General features: G+C 36.8%; 2 protein-coding genes, 1 non-coding gene and 1 pseudogene across 3 annotated transcripts; 2 read left to right on the top strand and 2 right to left on the bottom strand.

Annotated features, from left to right (window-relative positions):
* Positions 1-3,786: 3,786 nt before the first annotated feature.
* LOC133868226 (probable rhamnogalacturonate lyase B) lies at positions 3,787-8,526 on the bottom strand (annotated as a pseudogene).
* Positions 8,527-8,892: 366 nt separating this feature from the next.
* Positions 8,893-8,965, bottom strand: TRNAF-GAA (transfer RNA phenylalanine (anticodon GAA)). The gene has a single exon. It is a non-coding gene; the product is annotated as a tRNA-Phe (tRNA).
* A 3,472-nt stretch (positions 8,966-12,437) lies between these two features.
* LOC133869518 (L-ascorbate oxidase homolog) lies at positions 12,438-18,413 on the top strand. The gene is made up of 8 exons (XM_062306545.1): positions 12,438-12,776; positions 12,982-13,091; positions 14,985-15,255; positions 15,351-15,453; positions 15,926-16,271; positions 17,227-17,595; positions 17,692-17,770; positions 17,940-18,413. Exons 1-8 carry the CDS (start codon positions 12,636-12,638, stop codon positions 18,150-18,152), a joined length of 1,632 nt encoding a protein of 543 aa, XP_062162529.1. The 5' UTR covers positions 12,438-12,635; the 3' UTR covers positions 18,153-18,413.
* Positions 18,414-21,629: 3,216 nt separating this feature from the next.
* On the top strand, positions 21,630-24,864 carry LOC133868224 (putative Myb family transcription factor At1g14600). Its single transcript, XM_062305043.1, has 6 exons — positions 21,630-21,891; positions 22,013-22,089; positions 22,191-22,227; positions 22,996-23,215; positions 23,377-23,518; positions 24,639-24,864. Exons 1-6 carry the CDS (start codon positions 21,630-21,632, stop codon positions 24,840-24,842), a joined length of 942 nt encoding a protein of 313 aa, XP_062161027.1. The 3' UTR covers positions 24,843-24,864.
* The last annotated feature ends 295 nt before the right edge of the window (positions 24,865-25,159 follow it).

The raw sequence follows: 25,159 nt of genomic DNA, 5'->3' as shown, positions 1-25,159 counted from the left end.
GTATTCTACTTACTGAGAAGTATTATTTTCATAAATGATGAATTTGCAAAATATATATTGTTTTACAAACCTGAACCAACTGTATGTCGATTATGATCTGTTTTGGATGATTTGAGTACTTTTGAGTATATTGAAATTATGATGATGTTTTGAAGTATGAATATGATATGTGGAGTTTAAATGAATGGAGTCACTATATGTTATAGTTGGGAGTTTTGAAAACTATGATTACAATGGAACATAATTATGATTTTAGAGCGAGTTAAGTTATGCAAATTGTTTAAGAAATGACATGTTGAACTGTTTATATTTTAGAAAGAAAGCATGTGTTAAAAGCATGATTTATGAAATAAAATGTATTGATTTATGGCATGAAGCATAAGCATATGAACGCTAAACCTGCATCGAAGTGAGGTTCACAGCCCACGGGAAATTATACATGGGTTAGATTCTCATGAGGTGCCTACTTGGGTTAGATTCTCTTGAGGTATTCACGAGGTACTTACTTGGGTTAGATTCCCTTGAGGTCCTCGACCATAGGTTAGATTCCCATGAGGTGCCTACTCGGGTTAGATTCCCTTGAAGTGCTCACGAGGTACTATACTTGGGTTAGATTCCCTTGAGGTCTCGACCATGGGTTAGATTCCCATGAAGTGCCTACTTGGGTTAGATTCCCTCGAGGTACTAATGTTTACTTGGGTTAGATTCCCTTGAAGCACTTTACTTGGGTTAAATCCCCAAGGCATAAAACAATCAGCATGAGCATGTATAGCATTGTTTTTATGAGTGATGTTTTTATACTATGAGTAGTTTTACTAGACGTATTAGTACGCATAAGAATCTTAATGGAAAAGAACTTATGTATATTTTTATCGGATGGTTGCATGATTTAAATGCCATTGTTTTCTATAATGGAATTTTCTACGTATAATCTTAGCTGCCTAGTATGTTTAAATGTTTTCTAGTAGTCGGTGTTTGCTATATCAGCTATGGGGTTTTCAAACAAAAGTTTATAAAATTGGTGGCTATTATAGTGTACGCATGACTAAAAAATAAAAGTTGGTTCTTTGCGAAAACTCAGTGAATAGTATACCTCTGAGGTGTTAGTGTATTTATTTATGCTAAGACGGTGGGCTCATAATTCCACCTATACGGATGTGGCAAACCCCCACAACTGTATAGATGTTCCTTTGGCTGCAGGTACTCCGGTCCTAGTTGGGGGTGTTGTAGATGTGTACTTGGGATATTATGACTGAAGCTCGCCGCGACGGTCGTAATTGCAAGACCACAGTTGTCCACTATTTTATAGATTTTGTTTATGGCTTGTGACGCTTGGGTTACTTGTTATTGTATAAGTCATTCATGTTGTTTAATTATTATGTTGATAAGATTTAAACATATAGATGTTAAATGGCTCTGTATTGTAAATAACTTGTAATAGATGTATAAGCTATGCTTTCCGCTATTCAGGTTTATGTTTCCGCTGCATGGTTAGTTATATGTTATACTCTGATTTACCAGGTGTATATATTATGGGATATATATCATATGTTGGCTTGCGACACATTGTCGTGCCACTGTGAGGACTCGTTTATGTTTGTTAAAAAAAAAAAAAAAAGGGTCGTCACAGAAATCGTGCTCCCCAAGTACACGATTTCCTCCATTACATTCCATACATGTCTTAGCCGCCACCAGGATTTACTGCTAGGGTTTTGTTTCGTCTAGTGTAGGTGCGTAACATCAAACTCTTGCTTCTAACACCCACCCTGTTTTTTCTTGGGCAAAGACATCACCACCACATTCCCGAGTTCTGTTTTTCACTCGCAGGTTGATGATACCTAAGTTTCAAGCCTACAACAAGTTGACAGTTGATAGCGGGAAGAGCTTGTTTTTTCTTTTACTGTCAATGTGGCTTTTTCTGCGCAAAGGTTCATCGAGTAGAGAGGATGTTGATTTTTTTTTTTACATTTTCGATGATCAGAAGTTCGTCTCCCTTTTCAGATAGAACTTGAGCCTGAACAAATGGGATTCAGTTATTTGTTTGTTGGTTGGTATGATTTTTTCACCATACTTGTGATCAATCAAGTTTTTGTGCTGCTAGCATTCTGTTCATTTGCCTCACTAGGTTGATAAATTTGGAAAGTACACCATGCCTGCAAATGAGGTGAACTAGAAGCAGATATGTTGGAACTAATTGGACATTGTAGCATTGTCTTCCCTAGTAAAAATGGAATTGCTTTTTCCCCTTCAATTTTGTGTAACCCCTGGCAGTCAACAGTTGGTGGTTCGTGTATATGTGCACGGTATCATTTCTGCAAAGATGTAAAGCTGTTTCTGCAGATTATCTTGGATGATGCAATGAATAGGAAAGCCCCTGCCCAGCCCCTCCAAAATGGGATCAGATGTATAGCAAAGAACGTGTAGAGCAGGCAAAGGAGGCAGTCAACCTTCTCAACAAGAATCCAAACGTGGTTTTTGGTGGTAACATGAACTGCAGAACTGGGATGACAAGTTAGATGGTCGGTTTCCTTTTCCTGATGGATGGGTTAATGCGTGGCAAGAGTTGAGGCCAGGGGAAAATGGATGGACATATGATACCAAGTCCAACCAGATGTTGGCTGGTAACCGTTCATTGCAGAAGCGGCTAGATCGATTTATTTGTAATCTTCGTGATTTCAAGATTAAGTGGTATTGACATGATTGGGATGGATGCGATACCAGGTCTATCATATAGCAATGATAAGAAAGTGAGGAAAGAGATCAAGAAGCTGGAGCTTCCTGTCCTGCCGAGTGTTACGGGCTTCCGTAACAAGGGATGAAAAATAAACACGAACGATGGATAATGGGCATTCGAGGTACCCTGCCTCCCAATGTTAAGATTATTCGAGAAATCCTAAAGAAACTCCCAAAATAACTACTAGAGTTGATTATAAATTTTCTTCTTGATTTTATTCCATTATTCAATACCCTATTTATAGGGTTACAAAGCTAGAATTACGGAACGATAAATAAATAAATATTACAAACTCTAAATAATAAATATTAATTCTAAAGAGAGACAAATCCCTTATTTTTCTATTGGAGATATTGCTTTATGAGCAATATTCCTTATATACCTAATAATAATAATCTACGACTCTTACCTTATTTAAACCTAATCTAATTATTCTATTAAAGAGGACATTAATATAATTCCTATAATACCATTGTCACATACCCTAGGTACGTAACACCGAGTGATCGCTATGGCTTGCTTTTAACCATCTCGAAACAGTAATGTGTTTATGGTAAAGCTTCGTTAACTAGTGATATCTTTTTTGTCTATGCTTCTGTGCATGCTCTTACATGCAGTTTTGTATAGATTTAAAAAAGAAATGATGTAAATGAGGGGCATCTTGTTTGCTGTCTGTATGCAACTTTCTGCAAAGAATGATGTGCTTCCAAATATTATTGCTATTATTGGAATGTTAAATTGACTATTTTGTCTTGTCATCCCTAGCCTCAAGTCTCAGATTTTCCAGAACTTAATTGTTTGTTCTCTATGAAGCTCTTCTTTTCTAGTAATATTGATTGTATGCTTGTTAAAATAATCACAACATAAGCTTTTTATTATCAATAAGTTTCACTATAACAGTATGTCAACAAGTTTTGTGGTAGGCAAGCACCGAAAGAACAACCGGGAGAATGGAGATATTCCTTGTTGAAGTTCTAATGTTCCTTTGCCATGGTAGGAGGAACACTTAAGCCAATATTAATCCTGTTTGAATTAGGCTTCATCCCCTTCTTTTATTCATTCAACCACTTAGATCTCTCTGGAGATGCAGGAGCTTCTAGTCTAAGATAGTCGTAGAGGATTCCGCAGAGTGCATCTCCACCCCTGGCCTGTGTGAGAAATATGGAGTTATCTCCCTTGACCAGAAATGATGAGGGAACGTTGATGCTAAACAGCCGGTACAGTCCATGAATCCCATGTCTACAAACCGTGTTATCTGTCCCTAGGTTCATAACTTGGAACACCAGATGTTCTATTTCCATATAATTGACATGGACCTGCAAGACAGTATTGAAGGCAAAATCTTAAGAGAAATTGATCAAACTGAGGGATGTGATTTTCTCACAATTTCCACAATCTTTACCTTAAAATCAGAACGGGTTGCTGATGCAATGGCCAGTCGCAGCTTGTAAATTCCACTGGTTAGTGAATCAAGGTTAAACTGTATTTTCCATGTTGTTTGAAGATACTTACCATCTGCTCCCTTTCTGTAAAAATTCACTCCCCTTGTCAAGGCAAAAAGTTCATTTTGAAGTGCAGAATTTCAAAAGAAAAAATCATTTTGGCCAACTAACATAATGCCTCTCCTTCTCAAATTACCGCAATTGAAATACAGGTAAAAATGCATTTATATTAGGTTCTCATTTAATGGAGAGAAGGAAACACCTGTCTACATGGGCAAAAAACCAGTCTTTCTTTGGATCACTGATACCTATAGCAAAAACTAGATCAATTTCAGGGTGTATGTCAGTGTATCTGTCCCACAAGCCATGTTGCCTGAACCTGTATGTTGATACACGCAGCTTAAGGAATATATATATTACGTGTTGAGTAATGCTACATGTTATACTCTCATTCTACTGGACTAATATGACAGTGTCTATTAGCCATTGTTAAAAAAAAAAAAAAAAAAACTCAAGGACTAATGAGCATTGCCATATCAGCCTAGTAGAACGATGGTATAGTATGTAGCATTACTCTTACTCTTACGTGTTTCACCAGCAATTTAGAGTATTACAAAAATAGAGGCTAAAGTTGCTTACTTCTCAGGGCTATTAAGAAATAACTTGTTGACATTCATCGGATTCACATCAGGAACGAAGTAACCAATAGCTGTACGATCAGGAAAGCCAATTTCCCGTACATTGGGACCATCTCTTAGGGGAACAAAGGTCAAATTGCCAAGTTGTGTATCTGAACCTGGGCATTCCAATATTATGCATGCCAAAACAGTGTACCATGATGTGATTTTTTATATAGTCCACAATCAGCTAGTGGAAAACCAAGCTTTGGCAGGAAATTTTCTAGTGTGGATGGGAGCAATGAGCTCGAGGTAACTACTTATTTAAGAAAGAGCACAGGAGTTTTATGAAAAGTACCTGCAGAGATGGTCACCTGTGCTATCTAAGTAGTCACCGATGAAACCAGGAACCCAGCCATGGAGTCCATAGACCCCAGGGATAACATTCTTGATAGTGAAACTTCCATTTGAATTTGCTTGAACCCAAAACTGATAATCCTACATGCATGCGAAACCTTTAATGTTTAGATTTACCATTGAATATGCTGAATTAGTTGGAAATTTATTGTTACATATATAAGTGCGCAAGATCAGTTATGGAGAAAGTAAAAGTTCAATGGAACCCATTGATCCCACTATGGGTGAAGCTAGGCTAGCTTTTCTTGCCATTAAATATGTTGTGGATGAGAACCAAAGCAATATTATTTTTTAGGGCTATTCGCAAAATTCTTCATCCCTGGGTTCCATCTAGATTGGCAACTGGATCCCGTCATTTGGAAGCTCGTCAACTCTTGAATCTCATTCCGGTTTGGTCCTTTCGGAAAGTTCATCGTAGTGCCAACTAGCCTGCACACAACCTTGCTAGATGAGCTCCTCTACTAGTCACAGTGGAAGCATTTCCATTCAGGTCCCCCCCGCCCAAAGTTGTTGTCCTGACTAGTGATTTGAATCCCCCTTCGGTGTTCCGTTTTCTGTTGTCTTTTTGCTTTTGTTGTTTCCGCCTCTACTTGTTATTTGCTCGGGGAAAAAAAATGTAGAAGTTCAATGGCATGATTTAGTTATTACCTTGCTTTCTATTTGCCAGGCTCCTTCAATTCTGGCAGCTGATAGACCAATGTATGCATATTTGGCAGGGATAAGAGAATCAGAAACATATCTGAAGTGAATGTTTACAGTGAGAATGAACAGCAGTTAGTCTGAGTGTTATGGAAAAGTTTACTAGATGGCATTCAAAAAGGCTGCTAGTAGTTTTTGCTCCTTTCAGCCCCCATAATATTACGTAGGTAGTCATAGTGATGACACCATTTGAATGTTTTGAAAAGCAGAGGGTATTGTCGAAGCTCATGTGAATGGCCTTTCCTAGAGACAATCAATCATTACCTGTCTTGAACAACCAGTCTTCCTGAAGCTGAACCACGTTCTTTAGCAGGAAGATAATAAGATGATGAGACAAAATCATAGGGCCAGGCTGCCTCTTCAAGCAGTCTCTAAGATGAGCCAATCATGAGAACAAACCCCAGTAGTAAATACTCCATTTTAGAGTTCAGTACAGGAAGTAACTCCACAGAGAGCAAATCCCATATGGTTTTGAGCATTTGATCTGTCATATTCTTTTCATTTTGCAAGCAATTAAAAAAAAAAAAAAAGGTCTATGGAAAAGTGACAGAAAACCGGGCTGAGTTCTAACAGAAAAGAGCTACTGTATGCCCACATTTTTATGTTTTGTTCTTGAAAGCCAGATATGGGTCACTGAGATGTACTTAAGGGGTGCGATGCTATGATGCAATGAAAAGTTACCTGCTTTTTGGCGTCTATCCATAAGTTTTGGGTTCAAGCATTTGATACATCTGCAGTTGAATTAAGATATAAAAAGATTGGGCCAAACACCTTCCTCCATGTCTCTCCCTTTTCAAAATGTGCTAATATATCATTCCCAATATAATGGGTTCCATGAAACATCTGTTACACCAAAAATTCAGCTCAAACTGTAATATATTTCTCCCCATTGGAATTGAATTCATGTTTCAGTTATAATTCGATAGATACTGCATTTTTTCTGACAACTGAGATTCAATTTTATAGTACTTTTGATTATGGATTTATGCATTATATCTATCATTTTACTTGGAGCTATCCCACTAAAGTTTCAAAATCTCTTACAGTATATCGACTGCTTTAGATAAATTTAACATAGAATTTGCTTCTTCCTGCAATTTTAGAGCTCAGAAATTTACAGCGAGGCAGGTTGGACTGGTGTGGACGGTGAGATTTTGCTTGGTAGGACCACCATTGCGGAACTCATTGCCAGGGAAGATGACCCAGAATCCTATAATGGGACCAGAACTTATCCATCCGTGGACTCCACCATCTTTGTTGTCCATTGAATACTGGTACTTGTCATCAACCTGCATTCAGCCACATACAAGATAGCCTATTTCTAGCACACAGACTCAACAACATAAAGAGTTTGGTTATATATATATATGCATGCACCTCGCCTTTGAGATCAGGATTAATGGGATTTATAAGCAAAACTGATTCTGGAACAATCAGTTGTTTGCCTCTATCTGGCAGTAGATCTTCTGGCATTGGCATTATCCTCTGCTTCTCATCTGTAATTGCCATATAGTGGAACCTACTCCAGTTTCATGAAGCACTTAGTTAACATATACATAAACAAAAGCCAGAGTTGGAAACCCAAATAAGTAGAGATATAGATTTTACTTCTCTCTTCGCAGCTTAAACACCATCCTTGTCTGAGCAAGATCAAAGGGTAGGCATCCAGGAGGACGCTCATATATTGCATAGCAGTGGAAGCCTGAAACACCACTCTTTAATATGTACCTAAAGAGAAGATTGTATATCAGAAACTTGGAATAACTCTGCAGAATTGTAAACAAAAACAAGAAGCTTTGTATGAAATACAACCTTGTGTCCACACTGAGCGGCAACTTGATTCCCGGAGTTGATGGATCATATGTACTCTTGAATGAAACCTCTACACGGTCATTACTCATATGGATGACACTATACTCAGCCCCACGGAGTCTGTGTCATAGAACAGAACAAGCTTTATCTCATTACAGATTTAACATAGTTGAACTAGGGCTGACAATTTTTTGATACGGCTTGCAAACCCGATATGAACCCAACACAAAATTAGCAGGTTAAGGTTGAGGGGTCTGATTTATTTAATTAAATTGGTCGAGTTAGAGTTGACCTATCTAGTCTTATACTCATGCTTTGACACGACCTAAACCTGACATGCAAACACGAATTTTCACCCTTACGTAATTTTTGTGTTTTTTAGAGCAAAAATCAACACTAAAAGCATACAATTGATATCTATCCTGGCCGCCTGGCAAACTCCAGTTGATGTCCCAATATCTGCACATTTCATGCAGGTAAGAGTATCAAGCAAAGCAAAAAGAACAACGAAGTTAGAGTTCCAAGTTCCAACACTTTCTGCTACATATTATGGAGATTACCCTCTGCTAGATTCACTTGATTTGAGATCTAAAAGGTTGTCCATTCCTCCATACTTGATGCCAGTTATATACCCTTGAGGTTTCAATATTGTGAGCTTTACAAACCCATTGCCCAGTATAACCTACACCAATACCAAAAGTAAGACCTGGGATAGAGAGATAAGAGAGGAAAGAGGGACTCATGGGGCCATAGAAAAACTCACATAGGGGCCTTGGGTAATCAAGCTCACTTTTTCCTTTGCCATAAAAGAAATAAATACTTCTTGATAGAGATTAGTGCATATTCAGAAGATGTTTGTTGAAGCTAATTTTCTCATGAATGGCCTCGATCTTGTTGGGTTATAAGGGAATTGGTATATCCTTGAAGTATCAATATCCAAAAGTTTGACCTTCACTTTGTTGATATCACCTACGTTAGTTCTTATATTTTGGAAGTTTTCTATGCTGAACAAAGTTGCTTAAAGATCATTAGCTGTCAATGAATTTTCTTGTATTCGGTATGTCTGGAAGTGACAAAAAACTGTTTCTCTGAATAATATTTTTTGGCTTGGAGAGACAGAAGAGCGAACAAACGATGGAAAGGGGAGTTGAAAAAAAGCGTGAATAAAAAATGCGGTGAGCGTGGATCGAACACGCGACCTTCAGATCTTCAGTCTGACGCTCTCCCAACTGAGCTATCCCCGCAAGTTGACAAGTTCCCTTAATTATATATAATTATCCATACATAAAACTCTCTACTCATATGAAAATAAAAATAATTTTTTGCACTAATAGCTTTTACATCCCCCCCTCCCCTTTTTTTCACGCAAAATATTTTTACATCCCCCAATTAAATAATAAGCCAAACCAACTGGGCCAAATCCTACTAACCTCATTTTCCCCTAAACTCATGCTTAAGATAGATCCCACAACCTGTAAAGTGAGTGCAATTTCACTCAACTCCAAGTTAATACCTTTTATATTTTCAATCAAATAGAACCTTGCTCATTATCCCCCCCTAAAAGAAAAAATGAAGAAAAAAGAAGACGGGATTTCTTATACTCCTTATGCCCAAATTGCAAAGGGATTCCGTGCAAACTTAAGAGGCTTCTCAGGGTTTCACATTGTTCGATCACCGGTTTGGGCGTATGGACCCTATCAGAAATCTTTCGCAATTTTAACAATTGTTTGAGAATCCAATCCACACACCCACAAAAAAAAAAAAAAAAAAAAAAAAAAAAAAAAAAAAAAACCTTTCCATTGGCTACAATTCAAATGCCGTCTTCATTTACAAGACTATTTATATAAAAGTAATACAATTTAGTAAACCACTATATAACTGTTATACAACACAATAATGTTGTAGTAAAAATGAAGCCATTTTTTGTTATTATTATTATTATGAATGTCTTCATGTCATCTAGGTGAAAAGTACATAATAATGTATTTGAAAAACTAAGAAAATAGTGGGTCTGGATCCAATTAATCATGGTTTAATACGTCACTAGAAAAACTAGAAGATCGATAGAAGACACCGAAGAGGCCAGGGGAAGATCGATAGGAGGGTCGTAGACATTGGATCTAAAACCCAATTGGGCTGTATATAATTTATTAATAATAGCACCAACAGAATATATATTAAAGAAATCTAAGTATTCGTACTTGTCTACTTGATACCTGAGTCAACCAGAAGACCATGGCTTATACTTTTATTTAAGCTCTTATTTCAAAAAAACAACAAAGTTACAGTGCTCACGTATGCTCCCACCTTCTGCAGCAATTTTCTTGTTTATCTACTTTCTTATTGGTGGGCTTCATATGGGGTATAAGAATTTTTTGGACTGGAATTTGGCAGGTGATCTGTTGATACAGCACGCCAAGCTAGTTTAAAAGAGGACAAAAGGTTAGAGATCGGTTCACCAGAGATTCGACAACACCACCTCTGATGCTTAAGTTGATAAATATATGAGGAAAAACGTTCCCGTATTTCTTTAGTAGGGTTTAATAGTCTCTCACTCAAATGTTCTTCAAGGCATGTATGATTCCCTCGTGAATATTGGGGGAGGTCTCCTAACGTAAAAAAATGCGTTATCTGATCTGACAAGAGTATAGGTGTATTCTTATCCTATAACATGATAGGTCTCAGGCTTGATCGACAGGCTTCTCCTTAACTTATCAGGCTTGTTAGGCTAATAAGCCAGACTTTATAAACTATTTGGTAGTGGAGGGTTCAACTGTGTTTGGGCTTGAGAAGCCTAGGGTAGACAGGTCTTATATGCTTAGCGAGGGCTAGGTACGCTAGTACTTACGCCTAATCTAGCTTTTGACTTGATTTGACTTCACTAAATACCCAGGTTAATAAATGTTAAGGATCCTAATAAATGCTGGAGATTTTACTTACTGAACCCTCCATACTTGTCAAGACAGGTGTGCTTTGTATTGTGTGTCTCAATGACATTCCCGACACAACCATTTGCTTTTACCAAGATTCCAATTATCACATCGATTGGAAGCACACTCCCGGCGGAGTGACCGGTTCACTTTCCGAGTGTGACCACACATATCCAAACTATGTGCAATAGGTCGGCTTATTCCCAACCCGACAGATCCAGTTGGGTTCATCTTGACCATTTGCCCACTTAGGCTTGTAGAATGATAATTCCCCAACAAGTTTTCTTACAAATTGAGGTGACAATTCATAAATAGTTAAATGATTAAGCAAAATATCAAACTGATCAATTTAATTACTCTCATAATCATTTCACAAAATTATGAATTTCTTCCTTTTTGTTAATTAGCTACCTCTAGCTTATTCTATGATTGATTAAATTTATATCGGTAAGAGGTAATTTATTTTATTTTGTATTCTCCCTATCGTGGGAGTTATATTTGATCAACTTGGAGGTCAATATCCAAGACATTTAAACAATAATCATTAGCAATATCATTTCGGTAAACTTTTCCAAGTTTATGTAATAATCGAATGGAATTACAAGCAACAGTTGATCCAGAAAATAATGGCCATATATGGTCGGTGATCCCAAACATTACATTAAATGATGGAGGTGCATGTATGTTTCTCCAAATAATAAATTTGGACCTAAAATTGCCTTGCCTTTCATTCCATGACCGATATAACATAAAGGAGGACCTCACCTAACCCCTTCCCCCATCTACCCCACCCTCTGCCGCTCTTTTCCTCCCGGCCGAAAGGAGGGCCGCTGGCTCATGTAAATTCTCCGCTGCTCTTTTGTCTCTTGAAAGTAGGTGAACACTTTTTTCGTAAAACAAAGGCTTTTCAACCCGATGTCCCTCTAACTCACGAAGCCGAACACCAACCTCTTAGGACATCTCAAATATTTCAATCTATCTTTGTTGTATCCACGTCGACACTAATTCTCGACCGTGAGCTTTTAGGATGAGGATTTTTTAAAATTAAGCTGCTTAAATTTCACATAAATTCGGGTAGTGCAAGATAAGGATTTTGAAGCTTATTTTTCTCTAGGCAACTTAAGGTATTAAGTCTACCGAGCAAGTGGTTTCACCGCTCCCTCTCTTAAGCATTCTAAATTTTCGTAAAATTCGAAAAACTTAATAGTAAAGGATTCAAATCCAAAGTTCTTCTAACTACACTCCATTTCTTTGGCCTTTGGGTCGAATATGTTGTACTAGGTTTTAGACCCATTTATTTAACCTTTCTCACAATGTCAGTAGGTATTGTGGCAGTTAAAAGATTATCAAATAATTCAACGATTTAAATATATCCAATAAATACTTATAAAATAAAAATAAAAATTAAACATATCCAATAAATATCATGGCAAAAGATCTGAGGGGAATATTGCATTTACTCTTCACCTATAGCCTTTAGGACACCCCCCAATAAAAGGACAGCCCCCAATAAGTGCACGTGAAAGGGGTAACTTTGTAACTTTACTACTCCAATACATTGAAATTCTAAACCAATCAAGAACCGTCCATGCCAAGTAGGGCCCGTCGTGAAATAGTAGCAGATCACAGAATGAGTGGCCCGTGATTGAGCTGGACCATCCACCACACTGTGTTTAACGCACTCTCAAGTGTTTGGACTGACAGCTCACGAGCCATCTTGCTCTGCTTCTTTGCTTACCAAAAGAAAGAAATGGTGACCTCTGCTCACAGAAGGCACAACAAAACAAAAGTAGAAAGAATAATATATATTTATAGGCAGATTTGGAGAGAGTGAGGGACACCCATCAGTTCTATCTAGTTTCTTTGCAGAGGTGCAAAGTCTCTCTGTGTATGGAGATCTAGTTTTCCATTAAACTCACTTTAATATAGTTGACATTCTTTTAAGCAGTTAGTTAACTCAAAGATTAGAAACAGAGCAAGAACAATGGGAGAATGCAGGGTTTTCTGTTTTCTCATTGTTCTGGTTCTTGCGGTTGTTCATGGCGTTAATGGTGAAGACCCATATAGGTTCTTCACGTGGAAAGTCACGTACGGCGATATCTACCCTCTCGGTGTCAAGCAACAGGTACTTAATGAGCTCATTTTCTTGCTCTGCCTCTGCAACTCTATTTTTTTTTTTTTTTGGCTCTGCTGGTCTTTGGAAAATGCTTCTTGCTTTTTGAAGCCAAAAGTTTATTGTTTTGCTAGATTTTTGCGTCGGAAGCACGAAAAGTGATTTATTTATTTTTTTAATCTCTGGGATGCTTGAGTGAAAGTGAGAAATGTTGCAGGGTATCTTGATAAATGGGCAATTCCCAGGGCCTCAGATCGATGCTGTTACAAATGAAAATTTGGTTATCAATGTGTTCAACTACCTAAGGGAGCCATTCCTCATCTCTTGGTAAAACGCCTTATCTTTTTCTGTTAGCATTACTTTATATTCTTTACTCCGGGGAAAAAAAAATGCAGTAAAACGAGAATGAAAGAGAGTAAAATGTATAAATCTAGTTGTTTGATGCCGTGGGAAAGAAAATGGATTTCATTTTTGTACGGAAACTGGTACTTTTGGCAACATCCAGTAACTGTTCACAGTTCAAAACATATATAACCCCAATGCAATTTTCTGTTCTTTCTCAGTAACCAAACAGAGAATTACACCCCTTTTTTTTTTGGGTTTAAACTTTAGTAAAATCGATTTTTCTGTTTTTGAATAATTGGATTCCCGGAAATAGTTTCTCCTTTTCAGTGGTACTTTTGTACTAGAATCTTATAAAAGTATATTTCCCTTTAATAGTCACTTTTGTCGGGCTGGGTCTTGTTAATTTACATATAATGAATCTAACGCTGTTTGAAAAGTGGTTTGTGGTTAGATCTTAATTTTCTATCTGATTCAGCTCAAAGGATTCATTGATTGGTTATTCAAAAGTCCTTGATATATATATAAATCCGTTTGAACAGCTGATCACATATAGTTAATTTCAATCTCCACGTGCTAGATCTGTGTATTCCCACATTTATTAGAATAATATATTACATATACATAGTAAAAATGGGTATATCAGAGTTAATTAATGACCCTTTTGAGATCAGTTCCTGAAGCTTGCCCTGTTTACCAAATGGGCTATTCCTGAATTTCCTGGGTTCACTATGATATAGATTGTTTGCCATTATTTACGCATTCGCATCGGGCTAGCCAAAGGTTATTTTGGCTAGTCGCGATGTAAATTTGGGTGCTAAATTAGCTGCCTTTGTCTAGCTACTATATCCCAAAATTTGGTGACTTGCTACGATGTTCACCAAGTGTTAAAAAAAAAAAAAAAATTGTTTTATTTCTGATTAGACATGCACATGAATTTGAAATATGGGTGCTTTGAAAAAGAAATGAATATTTAAATGGAATAGTGAAAGTGGATAGTTAAAATAAAAAGTGTGACGTAGGTGTTTTAGAAAAGTTGGCAGCTAAAATAGAAAAAAAAAATGTGATTTTTTTAGCTAAAATGGAGAAAAAATTTGTTGAGCTGAATGTGAATGCTCGTAGCTAGATATGTTGTTTCATGCTCGTAGCTAGATAGCTTGAATATGTTGTTTCATGAAGGTACTTGTACAGTTATATACTGGCGTTTACATTTGGCATGAACCGACTGCACCACTAAATCAAGAAAAGCAAAGTCGTTAGAGATCAGAAAATCACATGCCATATATTGTGATGACTTGAAACATGTTTATTAGTTGGTCATGTTTTTGCTTCTGTGAGCCTTCGTTTTCTTACCAGGTGCAGAGGTGTGGTAGCCACTAGCCTCCATGTTGAAACTGGTAACAGGGATTTTAAGCTTGGAAAAAAACCAAGGCACCCTTATCTTCAGACTGATTGGCTGTGATATATATGGTAATGAGTAGATAATTCTCCTCGTGTATAGGGAGGATCACCTTCCATTTGAATTTCTAAAGGTCACTTCATTTTGGTAACGTAGAAGGATTTCAGTGAAGAGAGCGTATGAATCACTTCTTTTCAGCAGTCAATGGTATGCACCAATGGGGTTGCTGATATCCTTTTATGAATGAGTAAAAACACTGCCTTTAGTATTAAATTTCACAGCTTCCATACAATATACAGTTTCTCCTTGCATGGGGGGTTTATGGGGTAGCTGATATCCTTTATGAATGAATAGAACACTGCCTTTAGTATTAAATTTCACAGCTTCCGTACATTATACAGTTTCTTCTTCTATGAATGAGCAAAATGCTGAGCAACCGATATTGAATATGACTACTATGTCGTATCTCTTGTCCACAGGGATGGCATACAGCAGAGAAGGAACTCATGGCAAGATGGAGTTTATGGCACTAACTGTCCAATCCGACCGGGAAAGAACTTCACTTATGTTCTCCAAGTGAAGGATCAGATCGGTAGCTACTTCTACTACCCATCATTTGGATTTCAGAAAGCTGCTGGAGGGTTCGGTGGCATCAGAATCTGGAGCCGTCCAGGGATTCCAGTTCCCTTCCCTCCTCCTGCTGGGGACTTCACCATACTGGCTGGGGACTGGTTCAAGAGAGATCAATACGTAAGCATATCTACATGGGAATATGCAGGGGAATCAGATCCTTAAGTGTCATTTCACTTTCTTGTTTCCTTAATATTTTCACTTTGGTTTTATAGATATGGAGACGACTCTTGGACAGTGGTCGCAATCTCCCCTTCCCTGATGGACTTCTCATCAATGGTCGTGGGTCGAACGGTTACACGTTTACTGTTGATCAAGGTGTCTATTAATGTACTTCTCTGTGTCTCTCACACTGCAATTGCTCCTAGCCATTGAACTTCTCATAACTACTGCCCTTGTCTTCATTGTTATCCACAATCTGAATTATGAACTTAATTAGAGGAGCTACTACAGTTATGATATGCATGTGTATAATTAATCTCATAATTTTAGGATCTGTTTGTGTTGGTTCGCATTATTTCTGTTAAAAGTAATCTAGAGAGTAGAAATATAGAAATGTATATTTCACTCTCTAGAATGCTTTAACATGGCATCAGAACTACTTTTTTGTGGCCTCACCTAGAGTAGTAAGGAAGCTTCCGCCTCACGGTTCTTCTCAAAAATCGGGTGCTTTTTGATCTTGTTTTGGTATAAAATTTATACCAGCAAGTTCTACAAGCTTTGATCTACACCAGGCCCGATATTTCTGTTCTCTGGATTACTTCAAGAATTTCAAATAATTTGTTTGCAGGTAAGACTTATAGGTTGAGGATATCAAATGTGGGGCTTACGACATCAATTAACTTCAGAATTCAGGGACACATGATGAAACTGATAGAGGTAGAAGGGTCTCACACGCTACAGAACACCTACAGTTCACTTGATATCCATCTTGGCCAGTCATATTCTGTCTTGGTCACAGCTGATCAGCCTGTTCAGGATTACTACATTGTAGTTTCTACACGCTTCACCACTCAGGTACTGACATCAACAGCCATTCTTCACTACAGCTATTCACAGAAGGGAGTTTCTGGTCCTGTCCCTAATGGGCCTACCACTGAGATTGCTTCGTCCCTCAGCCAGGCCAGATCTATACGGTAATTTTTTTTTTAACTTATTTTCTTTCAGAATCTTATGTCTCTTACTGGCATTTTCAATGTGCCTTTTGAGTTCATACTCTTTCTTTCACCAACTTTCGAGCCATATAAGTATTTTCAATTTAAATTTGTTGTACTATGTTAAAATATTAATTTAAATAATTAAGTTTGCTATTTTTTATCCGCTTAAGTTTTTAGAATAAGTAGTGATTTAACTTGATATAAGATGAGAGGTCATGAATTCGAACCCAAATTCTACAATTTATCTTTCATTTCAGTTAAATATTCAACGTATCAACATTGGATTGTAAATGAAAATTGGATTAAAGGGAAATAAATTCTCCACTCTTAAGCACCCCCCTTTATAGAAATTCACTTGATAACCTCTTATTCAAATACCAAGGATACGTTTGGTATGCGGAATGGTTATTTCATTAGGAAAAATGAATAATCTTATTAAGAATGGAAGAATTTGGAATAAAATAGCCTTGGTGTTAAAGTATACATATACTCTAACGCTTGGAATAATCATTGCCTTATGGACTATGAGAATGGCTATTTCATTCCACTTTCTTTCATTTTCAATAAAAACTATTTATTTTTCTAATGGAATAGCCTTTCCGCATACCAAATGTGACCTAAGTAGATAATGACTATATCTTCCCCATTTGGCACCTATCATATTTCCTATTAGGTTAAGCTTTTGGGATATTAGTGCATAAAGTGTGATTCTTTCCATTTTAAAATTTGTTGCAGCAGAATGTTGCCTCGCATGCATATTAGCACATAAAGTGGGATGCTTTGATATATACTTATGTTAAATGTTTCTAGAGAAGCAACCACCTTAAAGAAACTAGCTAGATTATTTGTGGAATCAATTGTCTCAGAAATTTTCATGATATCTTATTTAGCGGAACAAAATATCTCATTTACATATTTCATTATTTCTAATCAGTTGGAATCTGACTGCGAGTGGTCCAAGACCTAATCCCCAAGGCTCCTACCACTATGGAATGATCAAGACTAGCCGCACAATCATGCTTGCAAACTCTGCTCCTTATATCAACGGCAAGCAGAGATATGCAGTAAATGGCGTCTCATTTGTTCCGGCAGACACCCCACTGAAGCTTGCTGACTACTTTAAGATCCCTGGAGTTTTTAGTGTTGGAACCATTCCTACCACTCCCCCCTGGGGAAATAATGCCTACCTCCAGACATCCGTTATGGGTGCTAATTTCCGAGAATATGTTGAAATTGTGTTCCAAAATTGGGAGGACACTGTGCAGTCATGGCACATTGATGGTTATTCTTTCTTCGTTGTGGGGTAAGCATAATCTTTTCCAGCAATTATATACTTGCATTGGAAAACCACAATTTTTCAGTTTGTGTTTCTCAATGTTAAAATGTTGGCAATGACTAGAATGGATGGAGGGCAATGGACACCTGCAAGTAGAACACGCTACAATTTGAGAGACACAGTTGCCCGCTCCACTACTCAGGTATGACTTATAAAACCAAAAAAACGCTAGTTACATATGCGCTATTACTTCAAAAGCATTCATGAATATCTTCTATGTGAGCTACTTATCTTTTCAAATGTGAGACTGGAGTGTCACACTCTAGATGCTAGCTCTTTCTTGGTTTGTTTATGTTTTTGATTGAATGCAGGTGTATCCCAGAGCATGGACTGCAATCTACATGGCTCTGGACAATGTGGGAATGTGGAACATAAGGTCTGAGAACTGGGCCAGACAGTACTTGGGTCAGCAGTTCTATCTCCGAGTCTACTCCCCTGCAAACTCTTGGAGAGACGAATTACCAATCCCGAGGAATGCCCTGCTATGTGGAAGGGCGAGAGGCCGGCGTACAAGATATTTTTGAAGTGGCTAGACGTAAGTTATTGTCACGAGAGGGTGGCATGATTCTTGGCCTGAAGTAGGTGATCCTTGCGGTAAAGTAATAATGCGCGCAAGAGCTCAACTTGAGCTTTGAGTTGTTATTTCTATTGTTCATATGTCACGAGAGGGTGGCATTGTTTGTAGAATTTGTTCTTTCGCCTCCACTATCTGTCTGAACAGTACCATTATTATTAGATTTATGACCTAATTAATCTTCGTAGGAGATTTGGGGTATATTTGTTAACGTGTTTTGGCGGGTGTTTTTTATTTTTGGTTTCAAAAAATATTCTGGTGCGACATAAAGACGAAAACAATTTTAGTATTTTGAGGAGATTTGTGTTAGAACAAAACAACAAAGTTGTTAACAAAACGAAGTAATGTTACATATCACCTCCTATTGTCTTTTCAAAATTGAATTGTCTCTTAAAATTATTATTGAATCAAAATTTAATAATGATTTATCATAAATTTAATGGTGATGTTAATAGCCATATCAATCTTGAGGGAACAAAAGAAGGATAAAGGAATGATACGTAGCATTACTAAACAAAACAAAACGAGCTTGATTTTAAGTACTAATGCAATGCTTGGAGAACAATAAATAGTGAACATATGGACTCAAAATCTCGTCCTTTCCAGCTGGCCCCAAGCTAATGTGGATCAGTCTGATGGGTTTATGCCACCACTAAGTCAAAAGTAATTATAGTACTAATTCAACTGAAGTTTATGTTGGAAAGTCAAATTAAGCAGAAAGTCTTTTCATGGTATGAGTGTAGTCAAGCTTTATCATCTTCATAAACATGAGGATTACTACAATCACCTTTGTAATAATCAGTATCATTATCATTTGTTAGACCTAACATTTATAGGGGTGGGCGTCGGTTCGGTAGGCGGTTAAGTCAGTTATTTCAGTCGGTGAACCGACTTTTGTCGAAATGTAATCGGTGAATTTATTTCGGTTAAGTCGGTTAAGCGGTTAATAGGCGGTCGGTTAAGTCGGTTAAATCGGTTAACATTCGGTTAAAATAGGTAATGAAACGACGTCGTTTTGATTTTTTTAAAGGAAAAAAAAATGATCATACGTTTCGTTCTTACTAAAACGACGTCGTTTCGTTTTATGTGGGTTTGGTTAATCGGTTGGAATAGCATTCGGTTCGGTTTAGTTTGGTTACCGCTTAAAAAGCGGTTTGATTCGGTTTGGCTGCAGCTTAAAAGGCGGTTCGGTTCGGCTGCAGCTTAAAAGGCGGTTCGGTTCGGTTCGGCTGCCGATTTGACTTTTGGGATAAAATTTTATACCGACTATCGAACTGAAATTAGTCGATTAAAGTCGGTAGGCGGTCGATGGCAGTTCGGTTCGGTTCGGTAAGCGGTAGGCGGATAATTTGCCCACCCCTAAACATCTAGTTGGGCCATATGTGGATCACACTTGACAAGAAGGCACTTGGGTTTCATCAGGGATCCCGATAGGCGATAATTCTTTCTAACGGTCTCAATAACATGAATCATTTTTAAAATGTGTTACTTTTCAAGCATTTCAATGTCTAAAAACAGTTTAAATTCTAAAATTTTTGAATCTATAACTTCAAAAAGATTGTAGAGACTGTCCAAAATGAACCTGTATACGAAGTTTGGAAAATAGTCAAAATCATTGAATGGAGTGCAAGAACAATTCTCACATACATATTACGTACCTAAAAACCTGCGTGGCCGGTCAATAAACGTACGCTAACAAGTGTGAAATATGCTTCGCAGCTCGCTCCAGACAAAGTCTGCTATCTATAATTTCAATATTCTTCCACCACCTTTTCGCCATAGCCATTATTCTCTCGCTTACGATATCGCAAAACACTTGTCCATGCTTCTGGCAATCAATCCAGGGAATATTCCCCAATTTGAAACCGCCTCTTTCTGCTTTCTCCACCCTCTGTCAGCAAATTAAGGATGGCCATGGAAACCCCACGTCCCGACATGCCAATTTGGTTTCGATTCATTAATTCACCCTCCACACAAACTCCCATGCACGCTGCATGCAACCATACATAAATGAAATCTGTGACTGTGACCACCAATGCCCGACCACCGTGACGCCTCGAATGTCTACGTGTCCCCGTGAGAAGGAAGGCCAACATGCGAAGCATGTCTACGTGGCACACGTGTTGTCCAGTTAGTGTGGTGATCATCATCGTCATCATCATCATATATATTATCGATGAGATTAATGCGAATGTGAACGTACGTGGGGGTGTGTTTGAAGTAGACAGTAGTCTTCGATCTGACGGAATAAGAGAGGGGGGGGGGGGGGGGGGGGGGGGGGGGGGGTGGTTGCTTCAATTTATGTGGTCTTTGGTATGTTTCCTTAAGGACATGCACTGCTTATGTCACATTTATGCTTTCAACGTCTGCTTTTTCTTTGTTTTTTAGTGGATGCCTTTAATTCTTTTCTCATTAATTAATTATAACGTTTGTTTGTTTGAATGTTTTGGTCAATTTCTGAGAATTTAAACTGAAACAGTTTAATTGGTATATGAAAAACTTCAAATAATCTTAACCAATATACTATTTTTGTGGGCAAAATCGTGTATTAAAATACATATATTTCAAGAAAAGTTTTCGATTTAACAAAATTGAATGGTTTTATTGCACCTGTTTTGATACAAGATATAAAGATATTGCTTAAATTAAAAATTTAAACATATAGACTTAGGCCCAAATTATATTATATCATCCATTTATTCTTAAATAAACGTTTGGGAGATTATAACCTTTACTATAATTTATATGACAGTCCACATATATGAGTGCCGCATGGCATATGATGGGTGAAAAAAAATTCAACAACAGAATTTGACAAATAAATTTAATTATTTAGTGTCTAGCTAACATAGCTTGGTAACGAACACTTATTACCTAAGCTAATACTTTTTTAAGAAATGTTTAATTTCATTCTTGTGTATGTTTATTTTCCATGCATTGATCTTAAATCTATTAGACTGCATGTGAATTTCACAAATTCAATAATAAAAAATATGTGTAAGAGGATAATACCAAACATATCTTTACTTTCTTTTTTTTTCCCATGACAAAGAATATTCAGAAAAGACGACGACCCAAGAATGTTTTTTCAAAAAGAAAATGATTTCAGTACCAAGATGTTTACTCTGAACTGCGCTTTCCATTTTCACCCAATCATGAAGGCATTTTTGAACATAACCAAGCTTGAAATTGCGTGTCGAATTTTTCCCTTCTCCAATCGAAACTCCGAAGGACTTAACTGACCTCTGAGACTTGAGTAAGAAAAAGCCGCATATAAGGCCAAAACTAGGTAACAGAGTCTCAGTATTTATTCTCTTCAGTTCCACACCAGGCCATCTCTCTCTCTCTCTCTCTCTCTCTCTCTCTCTGTGTGTGTGTGTGTGTGTGTGTGTGTGTGTGTGTGTGTGTGTGTGTGTGTTAGGAGGCCATGAAGAGGGTTGAAGGTAAGAGCTCCTTTAAAGGGTCTCCATCATCTTCTCTTGGCAGTGAAGAATACCCTTCACAGCCATCTCATATGATCAGAGTTTCTAAGCAGCGTATGGATGACAAGTTGCCGGAGATAAGCTTGATTCGCTTGAAGTCGCCCGTAGTTAGGCCGTACGTTCGATCAAAAATGCCTCGGCTTCGGTGGACGCCTGAGCTTCATCACTGCTTCGTCCATGCGGTTGAACGTCTTGGAGGAGAAGACAGTAAGCTGTGTTTACCAAAACTAGAAGGAAAAAAAATATAGATATGCTTTTCTTAACAAAGTAGTTAATCATAATATAATTAATTAGTTTTTTTTTTTTTAATTTTTATATATATATATAGGAGCTACTCCAAAGATGGTTTTACAAATAATGAATGTGAAGGGCCTTACCATATCGCACGTAAAGAGCCATCTTCAGGTTTTGATCAGACCCATATACACAAATGTATTCTTATTTAATTACAAAAGTGCTGATGGTTTTGATAATCTTCTAACAATTAGGCTACTTGTTATTAACAGATGTATAGAAGCATGAAGCATGAGCAGATGATACAAGGTAACATGTAAATCATAAGTTTACTCCTCCCTATATGAATGCCCCCATGGTAAAAAGATACAATATGCATGTATGCATTTTCCTAATTGATCAGGAAGAGTAATGTTATTCTTTGAACTTATTTTATATCATTTATTTAATACAAAATGTGTATGAAGAGTAGTATATATTATTTATCTAAGAATACACATTTCTTTACCAAGTTTCATTGATTAACAATGAATATCAATTGGTTGCAACTTCATCGAAATAATTAATGTGTTTTTCTCTACAGAGAAATAATTAATTCGCAATTTCCTAAAAGAAAGTTCCTTTGTATATTAATATACAAAGGAACTTTCATCGAAAGGATGTTGCAACTTCATCGAAAAGATTCGCTTCAAAAGGCTGTTCATATAATACAAAACATATATAATAGTCACCATATAATACAGACAATCATAACATTTGTAGAAAGTCTTCTGCCAAAAAGTGTGCAAAAAGTTTCATCTCTATCCTTCCTACAGTTAAGTAATAATTGTAATAATTTTGTAGTTTATTTTCACAATTTAGACTAGAGATGCACAAGATCATTTGTATAAGGCATTGATCCGACCAATATCGACAAGGACATGTTTTTTTTTTTTTTTGGATGAATATACAAGGACATGCTTTTCTCCCTATGACTTTTATTGTTGTTGAATCTGATCATCATTAATTTTGGACATTTTCAAAGATCATCGATCACCATACTATTGTTATCTCCATATGACTCTGTATTTGTTGCAGAAGCAGCTATGGCAGCAAAGAAGAATGATAAGGGGCAGGGTATCCCAGAAGCAAGTTGCTTCTCGTGCCTAGAAAGAGGTTGTTGCCAACAAAATCATCAGGAAAAGAACAAGGGATTGGTTGATAACCACGCGTTCTGGTTCAGAAGCAGCAGTGCTGAGAGTTATTGCAAAGAAGAACTTGCTCTCAAGAGTACTACAAGCATGGCAGCCGCCCAATGGTTTGTCTATTTGTAATATTACTTATGATCATGAACTGTAATCCAACAATACGAATGCTTCTTAAGTTGAGAATAAGAATCGGCTAAAAATGGGAGTTTTCAGTGCCATATAGCCATGGGAATCAATTACGTATTTCAGTTTTTGGCAACTTTGATGGCAGGGTGGAGAAGCAAGAAGTGTGGATGTCAAAGAAAGTGACGGAGTCATTACCATGCCAAGGTATAATAAAAAAAGCGTGGGAGGAGAAATCAAATTCTTACATCATCTTCAAGGAACTGCTCAGGAGCTGCGCTACTGATCAAGTACTCTCTCTCTCTCTCTCTCAATCACACATGCAAACATACACATTAATTAAATTAATTCAAATCACAGCTTATTTAAAAGGTTAATTTAATTATAAAAAGATGTGTTTTTTAAATAATTAAAATAATATATTTTGAACACTCCAGTGAGTGTGTAGGACCAAACAACACGTACGCAAAATATTTTAATTAAAATGAGAATAAACTAATTAAGTCAAAGTTTGAACTTATGACCTTTACTTTTAGAACCGGTTTCATGGCTAGACCAATTAGGCCACCGCCTAAGGCTTTTAATTTGATATAGCATATTTGAGATATTAAAAAATTTCAATATTTTGCTTCTTGGTTCTATCATTTTTTATTTTTGATATTTTGTACGTTATACTTACTATAAAACACCATTGATTTTAGTTGGTCATTGTTATGAGTTCTAGTCGTGTGTCGTTAATTCTAGTACACAACTAATTAGATCATACTTACAATCGTTTATTTTACAAGAAAGATAAAATAGTTAGTCATATTATCTATGGAGAATATATAATATATATATTAACAAAACTTGAACATGAAAATTTTATTAGTAATTTTACATCTAAAAGGGCAGCATAATGATATTTTAATTAATTTTTAATATATAATATTAAAATTTAAAAAGGCCCCATTTTATTTTATTTTTGCCTCGAGCCTCACTACGACCCATCTTCTTTAATACCATGTTAGTTAATTAAATCATCACATGTACGTATATCTTATAGTCGATCAGTTGATTGTAATAAAATTAATAGGATTTGTTATCTTATTTATATTGTATATATTCACGTACTACATTTTCCCTGCTAGCTACAAATAGAAATCGATCACTTGTATATACAGTAAAGGTCAATCAAGCCATATTTATGAGCAAAATATAATCCATAGGACAATTACCTAATGGCTAATGGTGGATATATGCATGCTATATGACATCGAACCACTAAAAAATTCTGTGCTCTGAATTTTCTCCCTTTTCTTCAGCTTTTCTCTTTAATCTTTCGTTTCATTATGAAATTCTTAAACACGTGTGCATGTGTCGGTGTGATGGCTCTAAATATATATTTCTCCATATTTATCGTACTTTCAGGGGAGCAATGAGCAAAAAAGAGTCTTACCAGGCGCTGCCGGTAGCAAGAGCAATCATCAAACATTGGAAACATTGACAGAGAATATAGAGCGAATGGATGACTGCAAAATCTCTTTATCGTCAATGAACTCAAAAGCGTCCGGCCAGTCATTGTTGAAGCTGAACAAAAAAAGTGATGTCTCTCTTGAGCTCACTCTTGCTTAAAATCATGCGCATAATCATATATATTGACAGTTTTTGGCGGAACTTCAAAAATTGTCTCCATCCCTTGTTTGATAGTCCGACAGGATCTACGTACATATATATATAACAGGGATATCAAACCACTTGTTAAAGCAAGTTTAACTTAATACAAGTCACTAAATTTAATTAATATTTTAGTACTCTTTTTCCTTTAGTAATTAAGTAAGACACGTTACATGAAATATTTAATTAAAATAAGAGCTAAATAAATTATATATATTGAAATGGTTCGAACTTGTGATATTTGTTCCAAGATTCAGTATTAAGCCACCAATTAA

This window comes from Alnus glutinosa, chromosome 5, assembly GCF_958979055.1.
Source record: "Alnus glutinosa chromosome 5, dhAlnGlut1.1, whole genome shotgun sequence".
Taxonomy (NCBI): Eukaryota; Viridiplantae; Streptophyta; class Magnoliopsida; order Fagales; family Betulaceae; genus Alnus; species Alnus glutinosa.
Note: the sequence above shows the minus strand (reverse complement) of the source record. Positions and strands in the feature narration are given on the sequence as shown.

Bases quoted from the DNA above. Each gene is read 5' to 3' on its own strand.
- LOC133869518 (XM_062306545.1), top strand. From the start codon at position 12,636: ATGGGAGAATGCAGGGTTTTCTGTTTTCTCATTGTTCTGGTTCTTGCG. The intron at 13,092-14,984 runs GTAAAACGCCTT...TCTTGTCCACAG, and splicing joins GAGCCATTCCTCATCTCTTG to GGATGGCATACAGCAGAGAA. The intron at 17,771-17,939 runs GTATGACTTATA...GATTGAATGCAG, and splicing joins TTGCCCGCTCCACTACTCAG to GTGTATCCCAGAGCATGGAC.
- LOC133868224 (XM_062305043.1), top strand. From the start codon at position 21,630: ATGAAGAGGGTTGAAGGTAAGAGCTCCTTTAAAGGGTCTCCATCATCT. The intron at 22,228-22,995 runs GTAACATGTAAA...TATTTGTTGCAG, and splicing joins GCATGAGCAGATGATACAAG to AAGCAGCTATGGCAGCAAAG. The intron at 23,519-24,638 runs GTACTCTCTCTC...TCGTACTTTCAG, and splicing joins GGAGCTGCGCTACTGATCAA to GGGAGCAATGAGCAAAAAAG.